The sequence below is a fragment of the Podarcis melisellensis genome (assembly GCF_964234715.1).
Source record: "Podarcis melisellensis genome assembly, chromosome: 5".
Lineage (NCBI taxonomy): Eukaryota > Metazoa > Chordata > Lepidosauria > Squamata > Lacertidae > Podarcis > Podarcis melisellensis.
In genome coordinates, this window is record NC_138537.1 from 90,846,653 (window position 1) to 90,863,429 (window position 16,777).

The window sequence follows — 16,777 nt, forward strand, 5'->3', positions numbered from 1 at the left end:
TACTTGGCAAAAAGGTCCAGGAATAGTCACATTCAATGATGCATATGACACCCTAGAGGATGTATTCAAGTACACCCCAAACTTGTGTTCTAAAACTCATTCTGAGTAACCACTTCATAGTTAATGCATTTGTTTGCAGTGAAGCAGAACACTATAGAAACTCTGAAAAACTGAAAGATATAATCAAGTCTGGTGCTATTATTATGTACCAAACAAACCAACAATGTAGTTACCTTTAGGTAATTCTTCTTATCCATCCTGAGCCTTTTCCTAGGAAGTTCCTGAAGTTCAAAATCTTCTTTAGGTTTCCTTGTCCTCTTTATTGGTTTCCTTTTATTTCCATGTAAGTTACCTTGGAGCAGGGGGATGGGGGGGGGGGAAACTTACATGAAAAAGATCTAAAGCTCATTTAGAAAGTATCTTGAACTCATCTAGTTTTCATCAGTTTTAATATGCTTTATTAACCCTTAAAAGCCTGGGGCTTGGAAGTCCTTTTTTCTAAAACTAGTTTTACAGTACAAATCTTTCAGGGCTAAGCTTCTTATCAAAACACACCACATGGTTATTGCGCAAGTTAACAATCGTTTTCTTGTTTCAAGCAATTTACCAATGGACCCACACAATTTGAAGTCTTACTCTTGGTTTAAAATAATTTCTTCCAGCAATTAAGGTCTTATACAACAGAAGGCTTCAGTTACCCCTGTCTGTGAGATCACTAGTGCCATTTCTCCCCCAATTTGGCAGACGGATAGCAATATAGGTAGCATGTGAATTTATTTTGTACGAAGGCCAAGAAAACCCCGTCTTAAATGTTCTGTCTCAATCAAAGCCTAGAAGAACAGATGCCATCAACACCCTGAATGTTTACATATGAGGGGAGATGAAGTAGTCAAATTCCATGTTACAGAGAGGTAGCTCCAAGACAAAAGGATCAGCAGCCAATCTATGTTTCAACAGCTCTGCTCTGGTGTAAAGACTTACTTTTAAAAAAGGCAAACTTCTTAGCAGTCTGAATCTATATGGAAAAAGTAATAGTAATGAACTTCATCTCAACTGCTTTCCCCATCTCAGCAGAAGTGCCTTGAGGAGCAGCTGCTTCATGTAACAGTCCGAACTTCAACTTCAGAACAAAATATGATATCCTGTAACAAATGCTAATAAACTTTTTTTTTTACAGCTACAGATAACTGTCCAGACATAATTCATGTCAATTAGGAAGCTTAAAAATACCACAGCCAGCAGTTATTATATACGCCAGTGCTATCTGAACATAATATATTGGCATAATCTATACTGGCATACAATGGTGATCATTTGCAGACTGCTAAAAACATGCCCAAGCATGAAATACATATTGTATAGTTATGAAATAAGCTATATTCATTTTGATTATTTTGTAGGACGAAGCTATCAGGAAGTTGAACAAAATTCAGCACTACAGCACTCAAGTATTTAATTTGGGAGCCATAAAAATTCTGAAGCCAAAGGAACACAACATCTGAGAGAAAAACAATGATTTGTGAGCAATTACATAAAAGGCAGACTTAAGAATTACTCATAATGAATTAATAGTACACAGCACAGATTTCAATTACTTCTGGATCTTGATCTCCTTTTAGGGGATTCTTGAAACACTTTACGCTTGGCCTCGCCCATATTCTTCTGTGATGAACCTTTAGAGATACAGAATGTTGTGCAGTGTTGTTTGTTTGTGTTTGTTTGTTTTAAAATAGACATCCATTATTTTACACATTAAGACAAAGCTGTTAACTTTCCCACAAGATGTTATTTCATACACAGATAACAAAACTGACTGCACTTTTTATACATTTTTTTTCCAAAACTGACAAACCTGTCAAACACACCTTCATTCCACTCATTGCCCAAAGCAGCAACCTGATGGCTTAAAATTTCCATAATAATCGAATGAAGTTAATACGCTAAATATTTATTACTTTATTACTATAGCTACTACTTTTACTGAGAAAGATCACTAATATGATTCCCTCCCTTCCTCTTTCAGGTTTATTCATTATTCCAAAGAACTTTTAGAACTATATCGGGATATTGAGCGAAGTGTTAATATCAACCAACCAACCAAAATGCCTTGCAGGCTGTGATGCTATTCTAGAAGACCAGCACAGTGCTCAATTGGTCATTTATAATTTGGAAACATGCATTTCTGATGTTTATGCATGTCAACAGTTTCACTTATTACAAAGGGAAATAAAAGTACAAGTGGCACTGTAATTTTAAGAGGCTTGATTATGTTTAATGATAACATTTAAATGCTAAGATTATTTCTCCTCATTTCCATCATTCTCACTTTGCTAACAGTGAGGCAGCTGCTTATAGACAGGAAGGGAATGAGAAACCAGCAATATCTAAACAGTAGTTTTACACAGAAAAACTCCGCAGAACAATGACCAAGAAATGCAGACATTATTGACTTTTATTGTAAAGACTGCATTCACGGCTATCATCACGACACACCAAAATTAGAAGTGGAGAACAGCAAAGTCTGCCCCCCCCCTACAAGTCTCAAGCTGTGTGCTTAGGTTAACACCACCACATATATTAAACTTAGTTAGAGTATACTAGCACAGTTTTACGTTTACCAGTGTCTTCTTCAGATTTAGGAGAGGTCACTATGGCAAATTTTGTGTTATAGCGTGCTTTCTGTTTTTCACTAAGCATGTTCCACTGTGATTCCAGCAGCTCTTCAATTTCGTCACTTGAGGCATCTGGATGTTCAGCAATCACCTGAACAAACACAATACTTGTTCAAAGTAGGAATTAAAACATATACGTAGTTAAAACTAACACTCTGCATCTAAAAGTAATAAAGTAGAGATTAAGGTTCCTTTTCATACTGTGGGATCCAGAAGGCAAAATATTTATTTGTATGCGTTTATGTATGCTTATTAGCATAATTTAGTAATCTGAACAGGCTTTACATTAATTTGAACATTTTATTGTGCTTGATGTTATTTTTCCATTTGTGCACAAAGATTTTTGAGTTTATTTTATAAGGAAAAGTGGAGCATTTTTTTTTTCTAAACAAGTAAATATGATCTGTAATTATGAAGTGGAAAACTTCTGATCTGGCACAGCATCTGTGATCCTTCAGGTGCTGTTAGACCCAAGTCCCATCTGTCTCAGCCAAAACAGTCAATGGTCAAGGAGGATGGGAGTTGTAGTCCAGCAACATGTGGAAGGCCTCCATGGCCTGGGGTGAAGAAACTGAGTATGAGTCAGGAAGTTTGAGTCCTGTCTCTGCGATGAATTCTCTGCTCTCTCACCCTTTCTTCATCGTCTCACAGAAGAACAGAGCAAAAAGCCACCTTCAACTTAGCCTTTTCTGGGCAATGCTGCAGGCCTGCAGTTCATTCAGTCACTCAGGCAATTCCTCCTTGCTTGCCCTTGCTTACAGATGTTCACCCTGTGCTTTATTTAATGCTGGGGGAATCACACTGCTAGGCCACCCTGCTGAGAGCACTTCAGTCAACCCATGAGTATGGGAGGGAGGGGTCAGCCCAGCAACCACAAGATCTGTGATGTTGCAGCAGGAAATGCTAACCTAGCCCAAGAACTGCCAACAGCTACATGCTCTGGGGCACTGCAGCTGACAGCAGCTTGCTCAGCATCCACAGAGGGGGAGCTAGGAGAGCTGTTCTCTATCACCCTGAGACTGGTGATGTACTAGCTCCTTCAGAAAGAGGGTAACTCCATCTAGAGCAGGACACATCCCACTCATCCGGTCTAGGTAACCACCCACAAATAGTTCCTCGGTTTTGTCCAGATTAGGCTTAATTTAATTGGCTTTCATCCAGTCCATTACTAAGGCAAGACACTGATTCAGTGCTACACCTGCAGCCGTAAAGAACTAAAGCTGTGCAGCATCAGCATATTGCGGACAGCACACTCCAAAATGGCGGATGATCCCATTCAGTGGTTTCATATACATTTTAAACAGCATGGGGGATAAAATCAAACTCTGGCTTCTCAACACTGAAGGTTCCACAGGGTCGTACAAAACTCCCTAAGTGGTTGTCCAGTTAGCAAAGCAATGCCACCCACTCCCAACACCCTCACCACAAAAAAGCCACGGTCAATGGTATCAAAAGCCATCAAAAAAATCAACAGGGGCACACCAGAAAAAGGCAAGAGGACAACCAAGGCAGATAATTCTCCATTTTCTCCTAGAGCTTTGAACATGACACCAAGTGATTGACAAACCAGTAACCCCGCCCAGCAGTCAAAATGGCCCATGGAGGGTGAGCAAGTTCCCTCAGATAGATCCAGTTTCCCATCCCTGACATAAGCTTTGTGGACTATGATCCAGTTCATCAGAAGCCTGAAGTGTCATCCTAATTTGCAGGGACACACATTACTCCATATAGGTATAATAAACCACCACTATATAGTTATTTAAAAGCAGATTCCATAACATTCCATGAAGACATGGGATACATTTAAGGAAATATCAAACGTCCAGGGCTGTCACCTTTTGTTTCAATATATGTTATCAAGATGGTCTGCTGGGGAATTTCTTATGGAACATGCCAACTATTTTGTCAATTTAAGGGAGGATGAGGAACCTGCCTGCCTGTGGGGGGCGGGTGCCCAAATTTTACCTTTGAGGCAGTCCCCCCCTCCAACTACCTACCCATCAGCTGACATCACTGCCCTGTCTCCCACCATCAGATGAAACACTCCAAATCTCAACTCAGGAAATGCTGAAAGCTTTATTGATAAAATCAGCTCTAAGTATATGGTTCAATGATCCATAAGTAGGAGTTTTGGGATACACAGCTAGACATAAGCAAAGGCATCCCAGCAATGGACTCGCCCCTCCCGCTCTGGTCCCAAATGAAAAGACTGCTTGCAAGCGGGTGCTCCTGATGGGGAGGGGCATGTCTGCTGGGAGGGGCACTGGCGATGGGACCTGTGTTGAACTCTCCAGCTCTCACCACACCTCCAATTCAATCAGCTCCACTCATACTCCAGCTACCTATTGGGCTACCTGGGAATTTGGCTATGAAGAGATAGAGAAGGAGCTGGCCCAGTTCATGCTGCCTCCCCGAGATTGGGATCTGGCAATGGCAGCACAGGGCTCTCTTCTCTATCACTACCTGAACTTTCCCCCACTGTCAGCTGTGGGGTCCTCTTCCCCTTCCTGAGAAAGATCCTGCCATTCCCACCCCATCCCAGCTGAAACTACAGGACCCATGATGGCTGAGAGGACTGATGGGTGAGAGAAATGGAAAGGGACGTGTTTCTTCTTGGCACAACTTTTCACATGGCGTATCTGCATCTGCTGCCAAAAGGGGAATTTCCCTCACTGATTTGGGAGGGGGTTCTGTACAAATATACATTGAGTCATCTGCTAAAACAATAGAGGAATCAGGAAGGGGTGTGAATCAGAACTTCCTACTAAAATGATGCCCCCACCCCTATCATTTTAGCAGAGGATCCCATGCAAACCTACATGGGACCCTCTGTTAAAACAACTGTGGTAGGGAGAGAGAAAACCAGTGTTCGAACCCCCCCCCATTGTTCTAGGAGCATTTTGCAACAGGGAATTTCATTAGTGCAAGCAGTTTCTGAGCTCTGGGCGCAGTACTGCATCTACAATTTCAGATTAAAACTGCAGAGTAGAAGGAAAGGAGGACCTTTTTCTACCTCCCCACTTCCAGCCACTCTCTGAAGACTGGAGAAGAGACCCTCTTAAGAATATTAGGGGTGGGTGGGGAGGGAGTGTGAAAAATGAACATAATATTTTAGCTGCCGTTCATTCATTTTCAACTTTGTAGTCTTCTTATAAAAAAGCATGCCTAGACATTCCATTGTTGCACCCATAATCTAGGCTCCTAGCTTTCAGATCTCAGTTTCTAACACTGTCAGAAACTATTCAATTGTTCAAAACGTGAAAATAAAATGACAAAATTATAGATATTTAATCTAGTAAACAATTCTTGCAATAGACTGATTTTTGTTCTTTGATATATAAAAATCTACAGCACAAATGACAGTGATAATGGCCTGGTTTGTACTATGGTTGAAGACAGAGATGGTGAATCTCAGGCAAATGCAGCCCTTTAGTCTCCTCTATCCAGGCTTTGGGACTCTCTGGGCCACTACCCTTTGCCAGGCTATGCCCTTCACTGCCTTTACTTCACTCCCTCCTCAACTGCTGGAATGTGTATTTGAACTGTGATGCCTTTTGCTTGCGTGGAGACAGGAGGACGGAGAGGGGGTTGAAACATCTGGCTTTTGTGTGGCTGGAATGCAACCTATTGTGCAAAAGGTGAAAGCCTGCCTACTTTTGACTCTGGCCTCGCCCACTTTTGGCTCTGGCTGCATCCACTCATGAAGATTCCAAAACGTTACCCACAAAGAAATGTGGTCCTAACACTGGAAAAGTTTCCCCCACTGTGAACAAACCAGGCCAGTCTGGCTTGCCTAATCATCCAAACCTGGGCTTGTAGTTTTTCTCTCTAAACCAACCATAAATGGCGAGGTCTTTTTCAGACTTGCCGCACCTTGTCATGATATCCAAAAGCAGACAAAATGTTGTAACAAGCCAACTTCAAGCCACTGGCTTGCGCCAACTTTCCACGATTAAGATTAACCACAGTTCAGGGTTCGGGTGACACACTAAACTGTGATTAATCAAAAACAAAAGTGGAAGTTCTTTGCAACTGCGCCAAGCTCTCTTAACGGCTGTACTCATGTTGCCTCAGATATCTTTGGCCTTTGCCTGGAAAATTTTGGCGTTTCACTTACTAAAATACCACTAAAAGGTGCTCATTTTCAATTTATGATTATCTCTTCATCACCAGGAGTACTCTGCTACCAAGACCACTGTTTCTATATACACAAACATAAGATTCAAGCACATATTCCCCTTTCCCTCAAAGCATCTGCCAAGGTAATGATTGAGGCTGCAAAATACACACAGGGCTTAACCTTTCATCTATGCTGTTTTTCCAACCTAAATCTGCCCTCCAAACTGAGCTGCCCCACCAGAAAAAAGCCAGAACTATCAATGTATTTCAAATAGGTGGAGAGGGAGGGGGGGGGAGACAGGCAAACAGACACTGGGTCAGAGATGGACAACCCTTTAAGTCTGTATACAGAATAGTGGTTGCGGTGAGGATGAGATCTGAACTGGTTTACATTATCTACCTTGACCACAACACTGAAGAAATGTTCACAGTTCTACCCTCAATAACCAAGACTTCTGTTTTGATTAAAAAGCCCATTTATGCAGGCAAGCCAATGCATAATGCTGCTTTGGGGATTAAATGCTTCTAGGCCATCACAAGTCACTCTCTCAATTTAAACTATTTCACATATTTGATGGCAGGAGAAAATAAGTTAACCCCGTGCATTATGCTTGATCTCCTTTGAGGAAAGATGGGGTATATTAATAGGTTTCTGTATGCACACATGTGTGCCTGTGTGTATATTTATGAGAGAACAGATAGGGTTCATGTATTAAGAGTGCTTGTGGCACCTCTGGGGCACTATCGCAAGGAAAACAGATATGCATATGAATTAAGCTTCGTAATACAAGTTCTGAAGGCAAATGCACAAACCTCATCTCTGTGCTTCTGACAAAAAACCAAGAACTGAGAAACTGCATCTCCCTTTCTGTTTCGTGGGGTGTACGCAACAACTTTTTTCCTAGCAACAGGAGACCCTGTGCTCCTTTTGGCTTCTCTGCCTTCAAGGACCTTTTCAGGGGTGATATTCTTAACTGGTTCAATGCCTTCGTCCGATTCATTCAATGCAAGCAGTTTTGCTCTCCTCCTCCTCTTGGTAGGAATATCAGATTCTTTCTTTGATTTCAAAGTCTGAGAAATGTCTTCATCTGTGTAAATTTTATCCATTTCCTCCAGAGACTTTACAGCAAGACCTGCTTCTTTTGCCACTTGAGGATTGAGAAGAGGTCTTCCCCGAACGTAAATGAAGGTGTACTTGACTTTTCGTTCCTCTGCTGTCAGGGACAATGCATCTTTTGCTTGCTTAACACCCATTTCCCACTGGGGGCGTAGTTTTCCTGAAACAGGTTTTAGCATCTGCAGAGAAGCACACCAACAAAAGAGAATGAAACGAAACCCTTCCCTGTAGGGATCATGAAAAATGTCAGTCTCCTATTAATATATTCAAATGAAGCTTTTACTCCCAAAATGTAATATATATATATACATATGCTACTAAACAAGGGATGCTGAATTGTGCATGGAACAATGACTTGGAAAGAAATGTGCCATGGCTGAAGCAGCAATACACCCAATAACAACATGACATACGAAGTAACATGGCTGAGCTATGTCATTATGCTAAAACTGTAAATGTGACAATATGAGAACGGGCCTTTTCTGTGGTGGCATCTGTAGAATGCCCTCTCGAGAGAGGCTCACCTCGTGTCATCATTACATATCTTTAGGAGCCAGGCGAAAACAATCCTCTTTATTCTACGGCCTGTTATTATGATGTGTAAATTATGTTACTAATGTTGTATACCACCCTGGGATCTTTGGATAAAGGACGGTATATAAATAGAAATGAGGGACGCGGGTGGCGCTGTGGGTTAAACCACAGAGCCTAGGACTTGCCGATCAGAAGGTCGGCGGTTCAAATCCTCGTGATGGGGTGAACTCCTGTTGCTCAGTCCCTGCTCCTGCCAACCTAGCAGTTCGAAAGCAGATCAAAGTGCAAATAGATAAATAGGTGGGAAGGTAAACGGTGTTTCCGTGTGCTGCTCTGGTTCGCCAGAAGCAGCTTAGTCATGCTGGCCACATGACCTGGAAGCTGTCTGCGGACAAACGCCGGCTCCCTTGGCCAATAAAGCGAGATGAGCGCTGCAACCCCGGAGTTGGTCACAACTGGACCTAATGGTCAGGGGTCCCTTTACAAATAAATTTATAAATTGAAATAAATAAATACACATGCATGCAGTGGCACATGTGAACATTCAAGCAGATAACTGAACAAATATGTTAATTAACATTAATATTTACCTTTATCTTCTCTGCTTTGGTAAGGGAATGCTTTGCACTTTCCTGGCACAATTGCTCAAACTGCTCTTCTCCTTTGAACGGTACAAGACTCTTCTCAAACACCCAGGCTCGTTCTGGGGCATCTCCAAAGAATTGAACATGATATTGGCGAAAGCTCTTCTTTTGTCCTGAAAAAGGTAGCAGGCACACTTATATAATTATTTTGTCACCTAGAAATATTAATATAAACATACATAAATGTAAAAACACATTTAACGAAAAATGGAAAAAGGATTAACCTTTGTTTCTTTCAGGCTCTGATCTCTTTATATATATGTTTAGATTCTTTTTTTTAAAAAAATCATGAACTCCGTTATGTCACACACATGCAGAGAGGCAGAGAGAGAGAGAGAGAGAGAGAGAGAGAGAGAGAACGAGTACTTTGGAAATATAAATTAGTTTTAACTGGACAGTTTGAAGAAATAGGGCATTACTCAATGCAGTCCTTTGAAAAAAGCCTTGCAGAAGTCAATAATATTACTAATCTCAAACAGTTACAGTGGTGCCTCGCAAGACGAAAAGAATCCGTTCCGCGATTCTCTTCGTCTAGCGGTTTTTTTGTCTTGCGAAGCAAGTCCATTAGCGGCTTAGCGCTATTAGCGGCTTAGTGGATCAGCTGTTAAGCGGCTTAGCGGCTTAGGAAAAGGGAGGAAAAGCGGAAAAACCCCGCGGGGACTCGCAAGATTTTTTCGTCTTGCGAAGCAACCCCATAGGGAAATTCGTTTTGCGAAGCGCCTCCAAAACGGAAAACCCTTTCGTCTAGCGGGTTTTCCGTCTTGCGAGGCGTTCGTCTTCCGGGGCACCACTGTAATTTTTTTCAGAAGCATTCAGTAGTGAGGCGCTAAAGATTGAAAAATAGCAACTGTGGCACACATGAAGTTAACAGCTTGGCCAAGACAATCTCACAGTGCAAACAGCTACATAACTGGGTTCTGCTATACTATTGGGAGAACTTCCACCTATACTGGATCACAGGAAGGTGCAACGGCAAGGTTTATACCAGGCGTAGGTGAACTCGGCCCTCCAGATGTTTTGGGACTACAATTCCCACCACCCCTGACCACTGGTCCTGTTAGCTAGGGATGATGGGAGTTGCAGTCCCAAAACAGGTGGAGGGCCGAGTTTGCTGACGCCTGGTTTATAGGGTATGGTTGAAAGAAGGGGGCAGGTCAGAGACTATGCGAGTCTTTCCCAACCTGGTGCTCTCTCTGTTTATGCTACAACTGGCCACGATGGCTGGGGTTGATAGCTGTTGCAGTCCCAAACATATGGAGGACTCTTGGTTGAGCTATGGTATCATGCTAAATCTGAAAATTAGCAAAACAAATAAAAAACATTGTCCCTATATTTTGTCTGCAACAAGCTTATAAGTCTTGTTTTGTGATTTAACTGTGGAAATTGCATGAGCGGAAAAGAAAACCAATACAAATAGTCGCCTACAAGAGACTGACTTAGAAGAACTCAAATGGTTTTTCTTAGTAGACAAAAAGCATGACACCAACTGTTTAATTCTTATCTATAGAGTCAGTAAAGTATACAATAAATTAATGAGTAATAAATGATCAGTTCAATACACCACAATCAAAATATCTGTAATAATCTTATTCAAATTACAACACCATTCACATTTATTTTAGCTATTTTTCTAATACAAAGCTCAGGACAACTTGTAAAGCTTACATCTTCTTTGTGTATTTAAGCCAACAGAGACATATAAAATATCCCAGTTTACTGGTGGCTTTCCTTTTAGTTTTTGGGCCTAACATAGCAATAGCTGCAAATGCAAAACTACCGAAGACAGAGGACATACCATTTAGTTTTGTGAAGTTGTAAAGAAGAGGATCAGTTGAAATCATGCACGGCCACCAGGGATAGCCAGATACTTTGGACCATACCAAGTCTCCTACATTGTACTTCAATACATGAGTTTTGTCATCTTTTCCAAGTAGTAAAGAAGAATCTTCTTTAGCAGGAATCTTTTTAGAGAAAGAAAAAGGCAGACATTTACAAATTCTAGCAACTTGATCAAACAAAAATATTTTCATATTTGAGTGCGCAGGGAATGAAGAATGTTCCATAAATCGCGCTTAATTGGTAACAATACACTGTGTGTCTGGAGCATTGCAAATGAATGGTAACTTTAACTGGAATGTTCATGAAAATGTTTAGCCATATGAACTAAGTTTGGGCCACAGATCCACAGCTAAAGGGATACAACTATCAGGGCACCCATCGTATTTTTTCAGGGCTATGAACTTTCTGTTATTTGGTAACAGGGAAAATATATTACTTCAAAATGAAGAGTGAACAAGGGAGGAACAAGGGAGCCTCAGCTTCTCTGGAAGTAAAAGGAACAAGGGAGCCTCAGCTTCTCTGGAAGTAAAAGGAGTTGAAGCAACAGCTACAGAAAGCCACAACTGGTATCAATCGTTGCTTTAGGGCCCCTAGATATTACTGTTATTGGAATTTTCAGGAACACAAGTCTCAGTACCTCTTCACACATGTGCCAAAAAGCATATACTTGCCATTTCATGTGAAGTGGGGAGCAATGGCTGACTCCTGACTTTCTGACATATGCACCAATAAAATTCGTATCTGCTGTACAGACACATGACGTTTTTAGGTACATGCATAAAATAGGTTGAGGATATATTATCAGTGTTTATGCGATTCAACCGTGTATTCATTTTACAAAAATTAGTTTCTAGCTCCAAGGCTGTGATCACAGTGTGTGTTTGTGGACCATTCTAGAAAGGTCAAGTAACTTTCTTTCTGGTCAGTCTTCCAGAATAATTTCATACACCACATGCAAAGGCTGCAAGGACTCCCAAGAAACCTTTGTGATTCAAGATGTCAAGAGAATTAAATAGTAGCAAACAAACAATTTTTCCATATGCTGTATCAGAAAGCCAGTACTATTTAAGGCTAGTTTATATATCCAATAAAATTAACTCATAAAGCTCCTCTTGCATTGTACTACTTGAGGCTGCAGGTGCACACATGGAGAGGAGCATACATGAAAGGTAAAGCATGGGTACCTTAAATTGTACTCTGAATATAGTAGGTAGACGTAGGATTCTTCCAAAATTGTTATAACAAGGGCAGTCATGGATGTACCAGTCAAAATGCTGGATGCTGTGTTATTCACTTACTGGACGTTCTGAGTCATCTTTAAGGTATGTCCCACTTATAACACATTACAGTAATCCAACTAGGAGACTCCCAGAGTGTGAATCATCATGACTATCCATGTCCAGGAATGGCTGCAGTCACTGCTAAAAGACCCTCTGAACCACATAGGACACTGACTATTTTAGATCAAGAAATACACGCAAACTTTATACCTGCCATTTCAGGGAGAGTACAACTTCACAGAAACCTGTTTAGAGTCTGATGGGCAGGTGGGTATAGGTTTTGGGTGGGAAATGTCGTAGCTGGCCAAAAGTGGCCCACGAATTAGAAGTTATCTGTAGTAAGGACATGGAGGTCCTTATTGATCAGAGGTAAATGGACCCCTCTGCTACTTTACCAACATCTTGCAGGACTGCATATTGAAAAGACAACTTAGCTTCTAGCTGGCTTCCAATTATTACACCTACTTAAGGCAAAATAGGGACGCGGGTGGCGCTGTGGGTTAAACCACAGAGCCTAGGATTTGCTGATCAGAAGTTTGGTGGTTCGAATCGCCGAGATGGGGTGAGCTCCCGTTGCTTGGTCCCTGCTCCTGCCAACCTAGCAGTTCGAAAGCACGTCAAAGTGCAAGTAAATAAATAGGGACCGCTCCGGCGGGAAGGTAAACTGGAAATAGCCCGTCAACTGGAATTGTTTCATCATCATCAAAACAAAGATGAAAAATTTGTTTTCATAGTATGATTCAAAACTGGACCTTAATGGTCCATTATCATTAAATACATTATTAAAACTTCCCCTATTATTAGATTGTCTGTCTCAAGTTCACTTTGGGGAGCGCCAGAGAAGGGGAAGGATGAAATGGACTCAAATGAGTGAAGCATGGGGGTGCATGTCTATCCTCTCCAACTTCATTTGCTAGACTTATTAATAGACTCTGAAACTCATAGAACCTTGTAGGAGCCATCAGCTGCTACCTGACTGATCAGTTAGGAAAAAACAGGTCAAACATTGGTAACTTTAGCTGACACGAGTTACCCAAAGAGCAGAAATAACAAATAAATCCTGTACCTTCTCATCAGAGGAACTAGATGTGTTTGATGCTAATGCCGCTTCAACAAAACCCTGTTCAAGTAAGGAATCATATTTGATGCTTCTTTTTCTATTTCTCCTTTCCTTATTTGCTGGCTTTTGCTCATTTTCCTCTGCCTGAGACACATCTATTCCATTGTCACCACAAATTGAAGATTCAAATAGAGGCTTTCCATTCATGTAGGTTTTAGTGATTTTCAGTTTAATCTCTGGAGAACCATTCTTGACAGGTGTAGTGTTAGGTGGAGTTGCCGGTTCTTTTATATCCTCAGACTCAAAGCGCAGCTTGGTGTCTTGTGTTGCTGATTCTCCATTAAACACACGAGAAGTGAGATCTTTCAGTTTGTCCGCAGGAATAAATGGGAGAGCATCGTGGCCATTATATTTCGGCATAACGTCCTCCTGTAGTGTAGCAGAAAGGTGTGTTTTGCCCAGGTAAACAGAACACTCACGATTCACTTCGCAGTTCTGTGTTTTCCCTGTAGGATTTCCAAGGATCTCTGGTACTTGCTTCATTTTGATGTGGTTGACCCTTTTTTTGGCTAGAAGCAGAGAGCTACTTTTGAAATCCATTCAGTCAAAAGGATTTCCAGTTTTGTACCGCTGCATTAAAACAGAAGAAAAAGAAAGGAAGAACCATTAGTATTGGAATAGTTATTTATTTTGAATGCTGCTTTGGTGTATATTACTTAATATAATTTAGAGCACACGGTCAGAAACTTACCCAGGCAACATCCCCACTCAAGCAAGTTGGCATTCTGTTTACCAGAGGCTCTTTTTACTATATTTATACCAGGTTTATATCATTTTGACGGCAAACTAGTTTAGGGCATTAACACTTCCAATTTTAAAACTATTTGATCACTAATGCCATTACTGTTCATTAGATTATCCTTAGGAAGTCATTATCTGGATCTTGAAATCTGGCAAGCACTGGTTCTCATGTGTCAATAAAGGTGAGCAGGGTTCAGAAGAATTCATCAACGGCTGAACAAGAGACACCATTCATTTCAAAACTGCAAATCTGAGGGCTCTGTCAAACCCCTCTCCCCCATTAGCTCCACCAAACAAGACAACTAAGTGATGTAAGAGAAATGCCAGACTCTAGAAAGGGGTTGTGATGCCTTGTGCCCCAACATGGCTTCATTTCCCTGCTTCTCACCCACCTCATTAATTTAGTCAGTCAGTCAGTCAGTCAGTCGACTGCAATGCAGATCATATGCTCCAAATCATTGTTCAAACAAACTGATCTCACAGGAAGAAATTTAAAATGTGCATCTAAACTTAAACCAGTCAAAGCACCAAGAACCAATGGTTTGGCTGGAGCTTTGTATTTAGAAATTCAGAATATTCTATTGCCTCTACCTGGAAAACTCTTTAATGAAGTTAAGGAAGGGGGACAGATTCCATCGTCCTGGAAACGAACCAGAATCATAGTGTCACCTAAACCAAACAAAGATAAAGAACAGGTTGACTCATAGACAGATAAAGCATGCAGGGGTTTGGTTCTGGTGGCACTGTGGGTTAAACTACAGAGCCTAAGACTTGCCATTCAGAAGGTCGGCGGTTTGAATCCCCGTGACGGGTTGAGCTCCGTTGCTTAGTCCCTGCTCCTGCCAACATAGCAGTTCGAAAGCACATCAAAGTGCATGTAGATAAATAGGTACCACTCCGGCGGGAAGGTAAACGACATTCCATGCGCTGCTCTGGTTCACCAGAAGCGGCTTAGTCATGCTGGCCACATGACCCAGAAGCTATACGCCGGCTCCCTCGGGCAATAAAGTGAGATGAGCGCCGCAACCCCAGAGTCAGTCACGACTGGACCTAATGGTAAGGGGTCCCTTTACCTTTACCTTATACGCAAAAACACATATACTCAAACCTTGGGAACTACCCCATCAGGCGGCTTCCAGAGCCGGGCATACAGAACCTTGCTGAAAAGTTATTTTTGCGCCTCAACCCCGGAGGCCCTGGGGTGTTCTAGTGAGATCTTGTGCCCATTTTCTAAACAAGGTTACTTCCCAAACAAGGCAGAAAGCTTCAAATCTCTTTTTGCACTGGGTTGGAATTGCACAAGTTAAATACGATTGTACTGTGTCTCCAATTAACACTGATGCTAAATTGTTCAAATGTTCGTATAGAACATCCTTCAAATTTAGCACCAAAATACATACAATTAGAGCAAACTGGTTTTATTAAAACATGATTAACTGCTAATTCCTTCAGCCACATACTAAATATACCGTATTTTTCGCACCATAGGACGCACTTTTTCCCCTCCAAAAATGAAGGGGAAATGTGTGTGCGTCCTATGGTGCGAATGCAGGCTTTCGCTGAAGCCTGGAGAGTGAGAGGGGTCAGTGCGCACCAACCCCTCATGCTCTCCAGGCTTCGCACACCTCTCCGCAAGCAGCAGGAGCCCAGCGCTGGGCTCCCGCTGCTTGCGGAGAGGTGCCTGCATGCCGAAGCCTGGGCGCGCTGAGCTCAGCGCGTCCAGGCTTCGCGGACCTCTCCGCAAGCAGCGGGAGCGTTCCCGCTGCTTGCGGAGAGGTGCCTGCATGCCGAAGCCTGGGCGCGCTGAGCTCAGCGTGTCCAGGCTTCGCGGACCTCTCCGCAAGCAGCGGGAGCGTTCCTGCTGCTTGCGGAGAGGTGCCTGCATGCCGAAGCCTGGGCGCGCTGAGCTCAGCGCGTCCAGGCTTCGCGGACCTCTCCGCAAGCAGCGGGAGCGCTCCCGCTGCTTGCGGAGAGCTGCCTGTTTGAGGGCTGGGGTCGGGGGAAGCTCTAGCTTCCCCCGCCCCAGCCCCGCACCTGGGGGGGAAATAATTTTTTCCCCTTTATTTCCCCCCCAAAAAAAACTGGGTGCGCCCTATGGTCCGGTGCGCCCTATGGTGCGAAAAATACGGTAATTCATCATACTCATCTTAAAGAGTCAAAGGCACTTTGTGTTGTTTGATGTGACAAAGGCCTTTGACAAATTGGAATGGGATTCTCTTTTAAGGTCTTAGACTTTAATATATAGATATTTACCGTATTTTTCGCACCATAGGGCACACCGAACCATAGGGCGCACCCAGTTTTTAGGGGGGGGGAAATCAAGAAAAAGAAATTCCCCAGCCCCAAAGAGCAGCGTACAGGCTGCGCGCAACCTCTCCCTGCTAGAGGGTTGCGCGCGGCTATGGCACAAGCCAAGGCAGCGAGCAGGATGGATCCCGCTCGCTGTTTTGGCTTCCCCTTTAGCCCCGTGCAGCCTCTCCTTGCCGGGAGACGCTGCACAGGGCTTTCCTGGCTTTACTGGGAGGTGGGGGGATTCCCTCACCTCTCCCAAAAGCCCGCAGACCCGCGCAACCCCTTTAAAGAGATCGTGGCTTCTCCTGGCTTTTCTGGGAGGTGGGAGAAGGGACTGATGCGGCCAGTCAGTCCCTTCTCCCTCCTGTGGAAAAGCCCGCAAGAGCGCATGGAGCTTGTGTGCAGCTCTTGGGGGCTTT

The 16,777-nt window shown here is 42.7% G+C and overlaps 1 protein-coding gene across 4 annotated transcripts in view; it reads right to left on the bottom strand.

Moving 5' to 3' along the window:
* NSD2 (nuclear receptor binding SET domain protein 2) overlaps positions 1-16,777 on the bottom strand; it is a 73,129-nt gene that overhangs the window by 40,705 nt on the left and 15,647 nt on the right. For 3 of the 4 annotated variants that reach the window (XR_014168473.1, XM_081911697.1, XM_081911696.1), the window contains exons 2-9: positions 14,658-14,735; positions 13,272-13,895; positions 10,882-11,047; positions 9,033-9,199; positions 7,605-8,087; positions 2,619-2,763; positions 1,596-1,673; positions 234-352 (exon numbers count right to left, since the gene is read on the bottom strand). Coding sequence is in view for 3 of the 4 variants with exons in the window: in XM_081911697.1 (XP_081767823.1) it covers positions 234-352; positions 1,596-1,673; positions 2,619-2,763; positions 7,605-8,087; positions 9,033-9,199; positions 10,882-11,047; positions 13,272-13,865 (1,752 nt within the window). In the remaining variant the exon portion in view is untranslated. The remainder of the gene's footprint in view (positions 1-233; positions 353-1,595; positions 1,674-2,618; positions 2,764-7,604; positions 8,088-9,032; positions 9,200-10,881; positions 11,048-13,271; positions 13,896-14,657; positions 14,736-16,777) is intronic. The other variant, XM_081911698.1, reaches the window with a different exon arrangement.